The 11494-nt window shown below is 30.9% G+C and overlaps 1 protein-coding gene across 1 annotated transcript in view; it reads right to left on the reverse strand.

The window, feature by feature from the left end:
* Positions 1-10991, reverse strand: part of LOC139483465 (uncharacterized) — a 49739-nt gene extending 38748 nt beyond the window's left edge. Inside the window, exons 1-4 of the mRNA XM_071267486.1 lie at positions 10905-10991; positions 9257-9355; positions 8526-8627; positions 7537-7638 (exon numbers count right to left, since the gene is read on the reverse strand). Coding sequence (XP_071123587.1) covers positions 7537-7638; positions 8526-8627; positions 9257-9355; positions 10905-10991 — 390 coding nt within the window. The remainder of the gene's footprint in view (positions 1-7536; positions 7639-8525; positions 8628-9256; positions 9356-10904) is intronic.
* Between the last annotated feature and the right edge of the window lie 503 nt (positions 10992-11494).

An 11494-nucleotide genomic window follows, 5' to 3' on the forward strand; every position in this document is an offset into this window, starting at 1 on the left:
ATAAACATGATAAAAGTATTAAAATAGAAAATGACATCATAGTTATGGCTAAAATTAACAAGAGTGAATACACTGAAATGTCTCGCCTTCTTTACTAATCATTGATATTATGTTGATAGTCCTAAATGTAAAACTTTAATACAACTGTCACATAAACTTAACATTAACCAAGAAAACTAAACATTGACAGATGAACCATGCAAATGAGGTCAAGGTTTGAATAACCATGCCAGACAGACATGTACAGCCAACAATTCTTCTATACAACACATAAAGTTGACCTATTGCTTATAGTTGAAGATAAACAGACCAAAACACAAAAAAATAACACTGAGCAATGAACCGTGAAAATGAGGTCAAGGTCAAATAAAACCTGTACGACTGACATATAGATCATAAAATAATTCCATACACCTAATATAGTTGACCTATTGCATCTAGTAATAGAAAAAAAAGTCCAAAATTCAAAAACTTAACTTTGACCACTGAACCATGAAAATGAAGTCAAGGTCAGATGACACCTGCCAGCTAGACATGTACACCTTACAATTATTCCATACACCAAATATAGTAGACCTATTGCATACAGTATAAGAAAAACAGTCCAAAACACAAAAGCTTAACTATTACCACTGAACCATGAAACCATAAATACAGAGTATGAAGCATCCAAGTCTTCTACCTTCTAAAACATAAAGCTTTTAAGAAGTTAGCTAAATCCACCGTAGCCGCCGCCGCATCACTATCCCTAAGTCAAACTTTCTGCAACAACAGTTGTAGGCTCGACAAAAAACTTCATCAGCAACAATTAAAGGGAAAATTCACGATTTTTTACTTATGGTTTAAATATGTTCATTATGACATAATATATATATTCACAAAGTTTTATCGCTATATGTGCAGTAATAAAGGAGAAATTCAATATTTAATGAAAAAATATTAACTTCTTCCTGTAGGTCGTGACGTTTTCTCCTGGTTTTTGCATGCCGGGATTTAAAAAACAATCATTAAAAGTCTTGGTTTTTAATCATATTTTAACGTAATCGTAAGCGCGCCGATGACTTATGCTTTATCTAATAACCATCCGATAATAAGAAGATAAAACGCACATACATTCAATTGTACATATTCATGAGATAAATTTTCTATGTTAAACGTATATATTCGAATTATTTTTGTAGACAACACAAACAGTTATAAATTGATTTTTAATTAATGTATTTTCGGACTGATAAGGTGAAAAAAGTAAAGTACAATAATCTGTAAAGACCATATGTTGGTGTACTCTTATTGACCTTTTACTATCTCTGCTATGACTTGGTTGATACGATGTGTGTATTCACGGTTCTGTAGCAATACTCGTAGATGGCTTGTTGAAAGGTAAATTGTTATTTGCACTTCGGTATTTAACCACGCCTCTCGGGCACACCTTGCCAGGTGTGACTGTCTATTCGGATCAGTGAATTATAAGACACGAGGAGCATCCAATACACATATTTAAAATATATATTCAAGTTGGTGACAAATAAAAATTGATCGCCGTGGAATTATTTAATTATGTTTGGTGCTATTATTTATTTGAATTCAAATAAGTTAATTTACTAAGAAATACACAATTTTTGGTTAAAGACGGGAAACTTAATTCATATGTCCGATTGAAATGATTTACACCTTTTGTCCTTGATTGATGTCTAATAAAAAGGAGAACTTAGAAATTATAAATAGCTTTACCAAAGTATTTTTATTTGTCTTTATTAGGCAAATAAATGAATGAGAACACTTAGATTTAGACTTTTTAAAAGCCACGTACAAATTAATAACTGGAACTCACTGAAGATAACTCTACCGAAGCGGAATATAATATGAACGAATAAAGAAAAAATACTTTTGTACTTGAGAAGTCTTAAAACATTGACAGCAAATTTAAGGTCTTCTTGGAATGGAATCGAAAAATTACGAATAGATATTCTTTATCAAGTGTGAAAAACGTCAACCAAATTTAATCATAATCGGGGACATCCTTATTAAAGTAGTCTTCGTCTCACAACGTATAATACTTAATAACTATTTGACCAAAGATGTTTAAAAACAAAAGACAACGAATTTAATGTCATCTTTCCCTATTTTTGAATGTAATTATAAGTCTGTTCAACTGGCAAGAATTCCCCTAAAGCGGACAAATATCTGACAAGCAGTTTATTCTTTAAATTTGCTGTCATTGAATATCAAGAAAGAAAATAAATCCCGAAAATGATTTGAAACTTTAATACTCAATAGCTTTCCTAGAAAATATTCACATCCCTCGGGGATTATTAGTGTACGTCCAGTTACATATTTCGGAACAGTTGTGGTGATGACGAATTTCTTTCTTTATTCGAGAACAATCTAATTGATATATAAATCTGTGATTTTACTATGTTCATAACTTCGATGAACCAAAGCAAGTTATAGATCGACCTGTATTTAAATCAAATTGGTCCTGTTCTTCTTCTTCTTTTGGTATATAATAGTCTATCGAATTGGATGATTACATACTGTTGGTATACGTGGACTAGTCTATTTACAAAACTTTTACCCCAATTTGCACAAAATGTATGTTTCTTTCTTATGTTCAATGTATACATGTATATATTTTAAATTGCGCTGTAGTTCTGTAACTTTCTATCCGGGCGTATAAACGAATCGTCGACAAGTGGGCACATTTTTTTAATCAACATTTCTGGAATGATCCAACTTTGTCCTTTACTATTGACAACGAGTAAATATTACATTGTCCCAGAGACATATAATACAATTATATGTCTCTGATTTTCCCCAAATTAACCCTTGGAAAAAATACGTATATTTGTATATCTTCAATTTTATTTTATTTATTTTTTGGTATCATTTTTTTTTTTTTTATAAATAATATTCTTTACACCAGAAATTTTATTTATAAACAAGCGTATGAGTTAAGTAATGACTAGTATATTATATCACTTTCGGACATGCAAGACAGAGATGTATATTATACAAGCACCTGCTAGTTCAAAATGGAAAGCTATAAGTAATCGGCCGTGTACACTGATCAATACCTACAGAAGTGAAACGATGCATGAACTTGCAGGCCCGACAGGAAATCGCTTGAATACCTGGTCGTGTCACCTTACACCCCTCACAATACCTTTGGGAGTAATACCTTAAGCCATGCGGGTGATCAGTGGAGCGAAGATCCTAATTTAATTATATTACTTTAAAGAATTATGAACGAATTAGATTTTCGAAAACAATTTTCACGGAACTCTTATTTATGATTTGAACTTTGACTTTTTAACTAATTCCAATATTAACAGTTTAAAAATAACAGACTATATGGTTATTAAAAATATAAGAACATTTTCCGAATCAAGTTAGTTAGTCAGATAAAACAACCGTACGATTGACAAGATATCGACACGTAATTACGACAACATCGGTTACTGTAGTCTTGTTTCTTTATGGTTTATAGACATATCGTGATTTTTATTTGGACAAGATAACAAAATGGCGGAACGCAAAGAACTGATACTCAAAATTTAAAATCGATGGTGATCTCTTATCTAGCGGAATAAAACTTTAATATTTATAAATTTGAGCATTTTTATACAGATTGGACATAATATGAATTTTTGATTTTTTTGCGAAGTTTCCCTTTAATAGTAATATCAAAAAATAAATTTCTTTCATCAGCATTTAAAAGAAACTTCTAAAAATAAATTGACAGCTAGGACTTTGCAACCACAAAAACCCTTTTAAATACATCAGTATTAACAGTATTAAAATAGAAAATGACATCATGATCATGCCTAAAATTAAAAAGCCTCCATGAGCAACATTAAATAGTAATATCTAAAAATAAAATTCCTTCACATACATAATCATGATAATCATGGCTAAAATAAATTATTTTTTAATATGAAAATGACATCATGATCATGCCTAAAATTAAAAAGCCTCCATCAGCAACATTAAATAGTAATATCTAAAAATAAAATTCCTTCACATACATAATCATGATAATCATGACTAAAATGAATTATTTTTTAATATGAAAATGACATCATGATCATGCCTAAAATTAAAAAGCCTCCATCAGCAACATTAAATAGTAATATCTAAAAATAAAATTCCTTCACATACATAATCATGATAATCATGGCTAAAATAATTTTTTTTTAATATGAAAATGACATCATGATCATGCCTAAAATTAAAAAGCCTCCATCAGCAACATTAAATAGTAATATCTAAAAATAAAATTCCTTCACATACATAATCATGATAATCATGGCTAAAATAAATTATTTTTTAAAACAGAAAATGACATCATGATCATGCCTAAAATTAAAAAGCCTCCATCAGCAACATTAAATAGTAATATCTAAAAATAAAATTCCTTCACATACATAATCATGATAATCATGGCTAAAATAAATTATTTTTTAAAATAGAAAATGACATCATGATCATGCCTAAAATTAAAAAGCCTCCATCAGCAACATTAAATAGTAATATCTAAAAATAAAATCCCTTCACATACATAATCATGATAATCATGGCTAAAATAAATTATTTTTTAAAATAGAAAATGACATCATGATCATGCCTAAAATTAAAAAGCCTCCATCAGCAACATTAAATAGTAATATCTAAAAATAAAATTCCTTCACATCCAAAATCATGGCTATAATTAAATAACCTTTATTAAACATTTTAAGAATAGTAACTTCTAACAGTGGCAGATTTACCGGGGGGGCACAGGGGGCACGTGCCCCCCCCCCCCCCCAGTTCAGGTCAACAAATTTTTTTTCTAACATAATTTTATTGTTACTGAAACTTCTTATCTAGTGCGGAAATTGTCACAGCTTGATTAGACTTCTTAAAGTGGCCGTTAATTAATATCAGCGTCCCCATGCGTGATTTATGACAACTTATCGGTGGGTGTGTAAATATTGACACCTGTGTGTAATGTCTTTATGAAAAAGCTTTTATGTAAAATACATTTACATGTTGATTGGAATAGTACAAATTTGTATTGGCTTATAATACAATACCGATTAAGATCGATTACCAGGTGAAACTTCTGATCTGTGTATTTGAAGAATAGGTACAAACATTTCCTGTAAATGTACGTTTTTTTCCAAAACTTTGTTTTTGTGAATTTATTCAGCAACAAATTAAACTGTTTATTTTTTGATAACTTAGAAGATATGTTTTTTAAACGGAATGTCATATTTCATTCCCCTCTTATTTTCAAGGGAAATCAACAATTTGTTTTACTCCCCCTCCCCTTTCCCCTAATGCCTTCCCCCGTCCAGGAAAAATTAACTGACGTTTCCTATTAAATAATCATCAATAAAATGCTATTTGATTTTCTTTAAAATTAAGTTTGTAACAGAATCTAGGACTTACACATTTCTCTAAAAGCCGAAGCATGCAGTTATATTGTTTTTATTGTTCTTGTTTCAATTACCATGTACATGTATGAGGCTATGCAAAAGGTCACCATTTATGAAGATATGAAGGTGTTTTGCAGATATTAGAATAATGTGCAAAAAAGTAAGTCTGGAAGCGAGGCCAAAACATATAGATAAAAGAATATAGAGGTGATGAAATATAAAGAAAATAGTGTTTGATTGTTGCATGGTTGTTAAACGTCCAGTGGCAAATATTTGATGCATGTTTAGGTTGAATATAATAAAGATCAATTGGCAGTAAAGTGAAAAAGTAAAAAAAACTTAAAACATATCGAAATACAGAAACGATGATCTGACCCCCCCCCCCAAAAAAAAAACAAAAAAAAAACAAAAAAAACAACAAACAAAACAAACCTAGCACCCACTCACACTCGCACATATTTATATATATATATTTATATTAAAAAAAAAATTGTTCATGGTGCCCCCCCCCCAGACATCGAGGTCCTGGATCCGCCCCTGTCTAAAATAAAATTGACAGCTAATCACCTAAAGACAATACATTTCTTAAGCAGTGTAAGGGAGGTAATTTGATAATATGTGTTTGAATTACCTCCATACACTGCTTTCAAATTATGTTTTGTACTTAAGTAATTGTCCATTAACCTGGAAACCTTTGTTTTCTCCCTTGTTTGCCCCTAATTCCTAAACAGTTTGAGCCATAACCCCCCAAAGCAAATTCTTACCATCCCTTTGTGATATGGTAACCTGTGGTATAATTTCAAAGAGATCCTTACATCATTTCACAAGTTATTGTCTGGAAACTAGAAAAATGCTTGTATGGGCCCCATTTTGGCCTCTAATTCCTGAACTGTTAGGACCATAACCCCCAAAATCAATCCCAACCTTCCTTTTGTGGTCATTAACCTTATGGTAAAATTTAATAGAAATCCATACACTTAAACAAAAGTTATTGTCCGGTAACCCATGTGTCTTCGGGCGACGATAACAAAAGACGACGTGATACCAATATACGACCGCAACATTTTTACAGTCGTATAAAAACCCATACCGTCGAGTCGACTATAAAAGATCCTGACATGAAACAACTTGAATTGAGAAAACTAAGGAACCCAATTTAGTACAAAAATTTTTTCGAAAAACCAATATGACAGATACGACCAAGCAACAAAACTGTATACAGGTTTACCACTTAGCTTATGGAAAAGAGGGGGTGGGATATGTTTTATTTTCTATTTGTTTTGTTATTTCTATCGCGGAAAAGTGATTATTTTTTTTAACAACTTTACTTGAATCGAATGAAAAATGAAAAAAGATTGTCTTTTGAATAGAAATACATTTTATTAAAAGATAATCAGGATATAATTATATACCCTCCGCAACCGACTCTCGCGTGAGTTACGTTAATGTTATTCAATAGAATGTAAGATTATCTTATTATTTGCTCATTTGATAGAGTAAAAGGTATACATAAATTTTAAAAAATTAAGAACTGACACGAAGACGAATATAAATACATGTAGGTCACAGTATGATTTCCTATTCAGTGTGTATCGTTCTGAACATGCATGAAATATTTGCCACTGGACGTTAAGCAAGCAACAAAAAATCCATCAACCTATTCAATTTGACTCAATTAGATTTTCAAAATCTTACACACGAATATGTTAAATCTGGATTTATTTTATGAAAGTCTACATTAAAATTCATCACATGTATATGAAAATGTTTCTTTATCATGTTTATTGTAGCGATAAATCAACAAAATTTCACGTTATTTGTTTCTAAAATTAAACTGCAGGACTACAATGAAAGTTTCTTTTACACCTAATATCGATTGATCTTTAAAAAAACAAATTTCCAAATCGGCATCAAAAAACTATAAGACGAATAAAGTTGTGAAGTAAATCATAGACTGTATGTTTATCAAGGAAAATAATGACCTTACACAGGTAATTATTGTATGCCTTGGAACATTATATCATTGAAACATGATATCGTCCAGGTTGATTCTGAAAAAGAATGACCTGACGTTCTGAAAGAAAATAACTCCATATAGGTATATAAAACTGAATGTTACCTTTTTTGTTTTCACCCAAGGACTGCATTCTTGATCTATCAACCATTTTGTTGTATTAATCCGTCCATACTGAGCAGCACAATGTAAAGCTGTTCGGCCAATCTATATCAATATAAAAATATAAACATGTTAATGGTGTGTGATAATAAATCAAGAGAGGAGTCAAACAATTTATCAAAATGTAAGAAATATAACATCTGGTAAAACAATATTCAATTATATTTGTAAACTGATAAATGGTAGATTAAGATATATAAACTAAATATATATTTTCTGATTCAGTTCTACAAAACATGAAAACATAATAGCAAACTCTATTTAATATAAGTCTAACAAGTATTTGTTGTCCATTTAACATGTTTGATTAACAACATGATTTTATGTTGATTCAGTAGAATAATCAAAGTTGAAAAAAAAATAATATTTCAAGAAACATTGAAACGAGTTATATTTTCTGATTCAGTGCGAAGAGACAAGAAAAATGAGACCCCACTTTTTATTATTCTGTCAAGTATTAGGTCTCCATTTAACCCGTCTGATTAACAATGAATCAGTAGAATGATCGAAGTTGAAAAAAATACTTTTTTCAAGAAACATTAAAATGACTTATATTTTCTAATTCAGTACGACAAGACATAAAAAATAAGACCCCACTTTATATAATTCTGTCAAGTATTTGTTATTTTTAAAAGATGTTTTACATTAGATCTGTAGAATTAACATTATCTGACTAAAGATGTTAACACAACTTGTTCTCATCAACTTCTCATTAAAATCAGATGTTAACAAAATAATTTTTTGTCAGGAAACAAAATAAAACCTTTACTATCTGATTCAGTTCTGTGTTACGAATAAAATGAGACCCCACTTTATATAATTCTAACAAATATTTGTTGTCCATTAAACCTGTCTGATTAACAACATGATTTTGTGTAGATTCTGTATTAAGTGATGTTTGGTAAGAGTAAGGTTATTATATCTATCATTACCCTGGTGTCTGCGGCCTCTAACTGACTGCCCTGACTGACCAGGTACATCACTACCTCCAGGTGTCCTCCCTCAGCCGCCCACATTAATGGTGTCTTTCCATACTGTAATATCAACATATAACAGACATCAAAACTTGTGTCATAAACTGGACAATGTTGTGTAATAAATATAAACAAAATATATATCACATGAATCAGTGGTCAAAACTGAATAAAATGACCAGTCACACTTGTATTTATATTCTACATAAACAACAAATAAACAACATGTTTTATTGTGAGATGTCAGAACTTCCATCAGAACTGTCAGGTTAAAAAAAAAAAAAATTCAAGAAACATTGAAACAAGTTATATTTTCTGATTCAGTACGAAGAGACAAGAAAAATGAGACCCCACTTTATATAATTCTATCAAGTATTTGTTATTTTTAAAAGATGTTTTACATTAGATCTGTAGAATTAACATTATCTGACTAAAGATGTAAACACAACTTGTTCTCATCAACTTCTCATTAAAATCAGATGTTAACAAAATAATTTTTCGTCAGGAAACAAAATAAAACCTTTACTATCTGATTCAGTTCTGTGTTACAAATAAAATGAGACCCCACTTTATATAATTCTAACAAATATTTGTTGTCCATTAAATCTGTCTGATTAACAACATGATTTTGTGTAGATTCTGTATAAAGTGATGTTTTGTCAGAGTAAGGTGATTATATCTATCATTACCCTGGATGTGGCCTCTAGCTGACTGCCCTGACTAACGAGGTACGTCACTACCTCAAGACGTCCTCTCTCAGCCGCAAACATTAATGGTGTCTGTCCCAACTGTAATATCAACATATAACAGACATCAAAACTTGTGTCATAAACTGGACAATGTTGTGTAATAAATATTAACAAAATATATATCACATGAATCAGTGGTCAAAACTGATTAAAATGACCAGTCACACTTGTATTTATATTCTACATAAACAACAAATAAACAACATGATTTATTGTGAGATGTCAGGACTTCCATCAGAACTGTCAGGTTGAAAAAAATTTTTTATCAAGAAACATAAACAATATTTATATCAATGGACTCAGCTGGACAAGACAATTAAAATGAGACCCCACTTTATATAATTCTAACAAATATTTGTTGTCCATTAAATCTGTCTGATTAACGATGATTAACAATGATCAAAGTAAAAAAAAAAAAAACTTTTTTTCCAGAAACATAAAAACGAGTTATATTTTCTGATTCAGTACGAAGAGACAAGAAAAACAAGACCCCACTTTATATAATTCTTACAAATATTTGTTATTTTCAAAAGATATTTTACATTAGATTTGTAGAATTAACATAATCTGACTAAAGATGTTAACACAACTCGTTCTCATCAACTTCTCATTAAAATCAAATGTTAACAAAATAATTTTTCGTCAGGAAACAAAATAAAACCTTTACTATTTGATTCAGTTCTGTGTTACGAATAAAATGAGACCCCACTTTATATAATTCTGTTAAGTTTTTGTTGTTTGTTTTTTTTTTTTAAATCTGTCTGATTTTAAAACAATGATGATCAAAGTTAAAAAAAAATAATTTCAATAAAAATAAAAACAAATTATATTTTCTGATTCAGAATAATGAGACAGGAAAAATGAGACCCCACTTTATATAATTCTAACAAATATTTGTTGTCCATTAAACCTGTCTGATTAACAGTATTTTGTGTTGATTCAGAATAATGATCAAAGCTTAAAAAGTATTCAGTTGTATTATTTACATGTAAAATGTTTGTGTGATGTATAACAGTTGCTTCATTTCATATGTGCTGTTGCTTATTATGGTAATATAGCAATGGTGTATGCTGTGTTTGAGCTGGCATGTCAGTTAACTGCTAGTAGTCTGTTGTTATTTATGTATTATTGTCATTTTGTTTATTTTCTTTGGTTACATCTTCTGACATCAGACTCAGATTTCTCTTGAACTGAATTTTAATGTCGTATTGTTATGCGTTTACTTTTCTACATTGGCTAGAGGTATAGGGGGAGGGTTGAGATCTCACAAACATGTTTAACCCCGCCGCATTTTTGCGCCTGTCCCAAGTCAGGAGCCTCTGGCCTTTGTTAGTTTTGTATCATTTTAATTTTAGTTTCTTGTGTACAATTTGGAAATTAGTATGGCGTTCATTATCACTGAACTAGTATATATTTTTTTAGGGGCCAGTTGAAGGACGCCTCCGGGTGCGGGAATTTCTCGCTACATTGAAGACCTGTTGGTGACCTTCTGCTGTTGTTTTTTTCTATGGTCGGGTTGTTGTCTCTTTGGCACATTCCCGGTTTCTATTCTCAATTTTATTGTGTTTGTATTTTTTGTTTGCATTGCCTGTAAATGTGATATGTCACTTGTTTGTGAGCATTGTAAGAGTGTCATTGCTATGTCACATGTTGGTGTTGAGTATGTGTACGTCATATTGGTGTTGAGTATAAGAGTGCCATTGCTATGTCACATGTCGGTGTTGAGTATATGAGTGTCATTGCTATGTCACATTTTGGTGTTATGTATACAAGTGTCATTGCTATGTCACATTTTGGTGTTGAGTATAAGAGTGTCATGGCTAGGTCATATTTTTGTGTTGAGTATATGAGTGTCATGGCTAGGTCATATGTTTGTTTTGAGTATATGAGTGTCATGGCTAGGTCATATGTTTGTGTTGAGTATATGAGTGTCATGGCTAGGTCATATGTTTGTGTTGAGTATATGAGTGTCATGGCTAGGTCATATGTTTGTGTTGAGTAAGTCTTTCATTGCTAGGTCACATGATGATGTTGAGTATAAGATTGTTTTGCCTAAGTCACATGTTGGTGTTGAGTATAAGAGAGTCATTGCTATTTCAGATGCTGGTGTTCAGTCTAAGAATATCATGGCTATGCCACATATTTGTGTTGAGTTAAAGAGTGTCACAGCTTTGCCAC

This window comes from Mytilus edulis, chromosome 7 (genome assembly GCF_963676685.1).
Source record: "Mytilus edulis chromosome 7, xbMytEdul2.2, whole genome shotgun sequence".
In the NCBI taxonomy this organism is placed as follows: domain Eukaryota; kingdom Metazoa; phylum Mollusca; class Bivalvia; order Mytilida; family Mytilidae; genus Mytilus; species Mytilus edulis.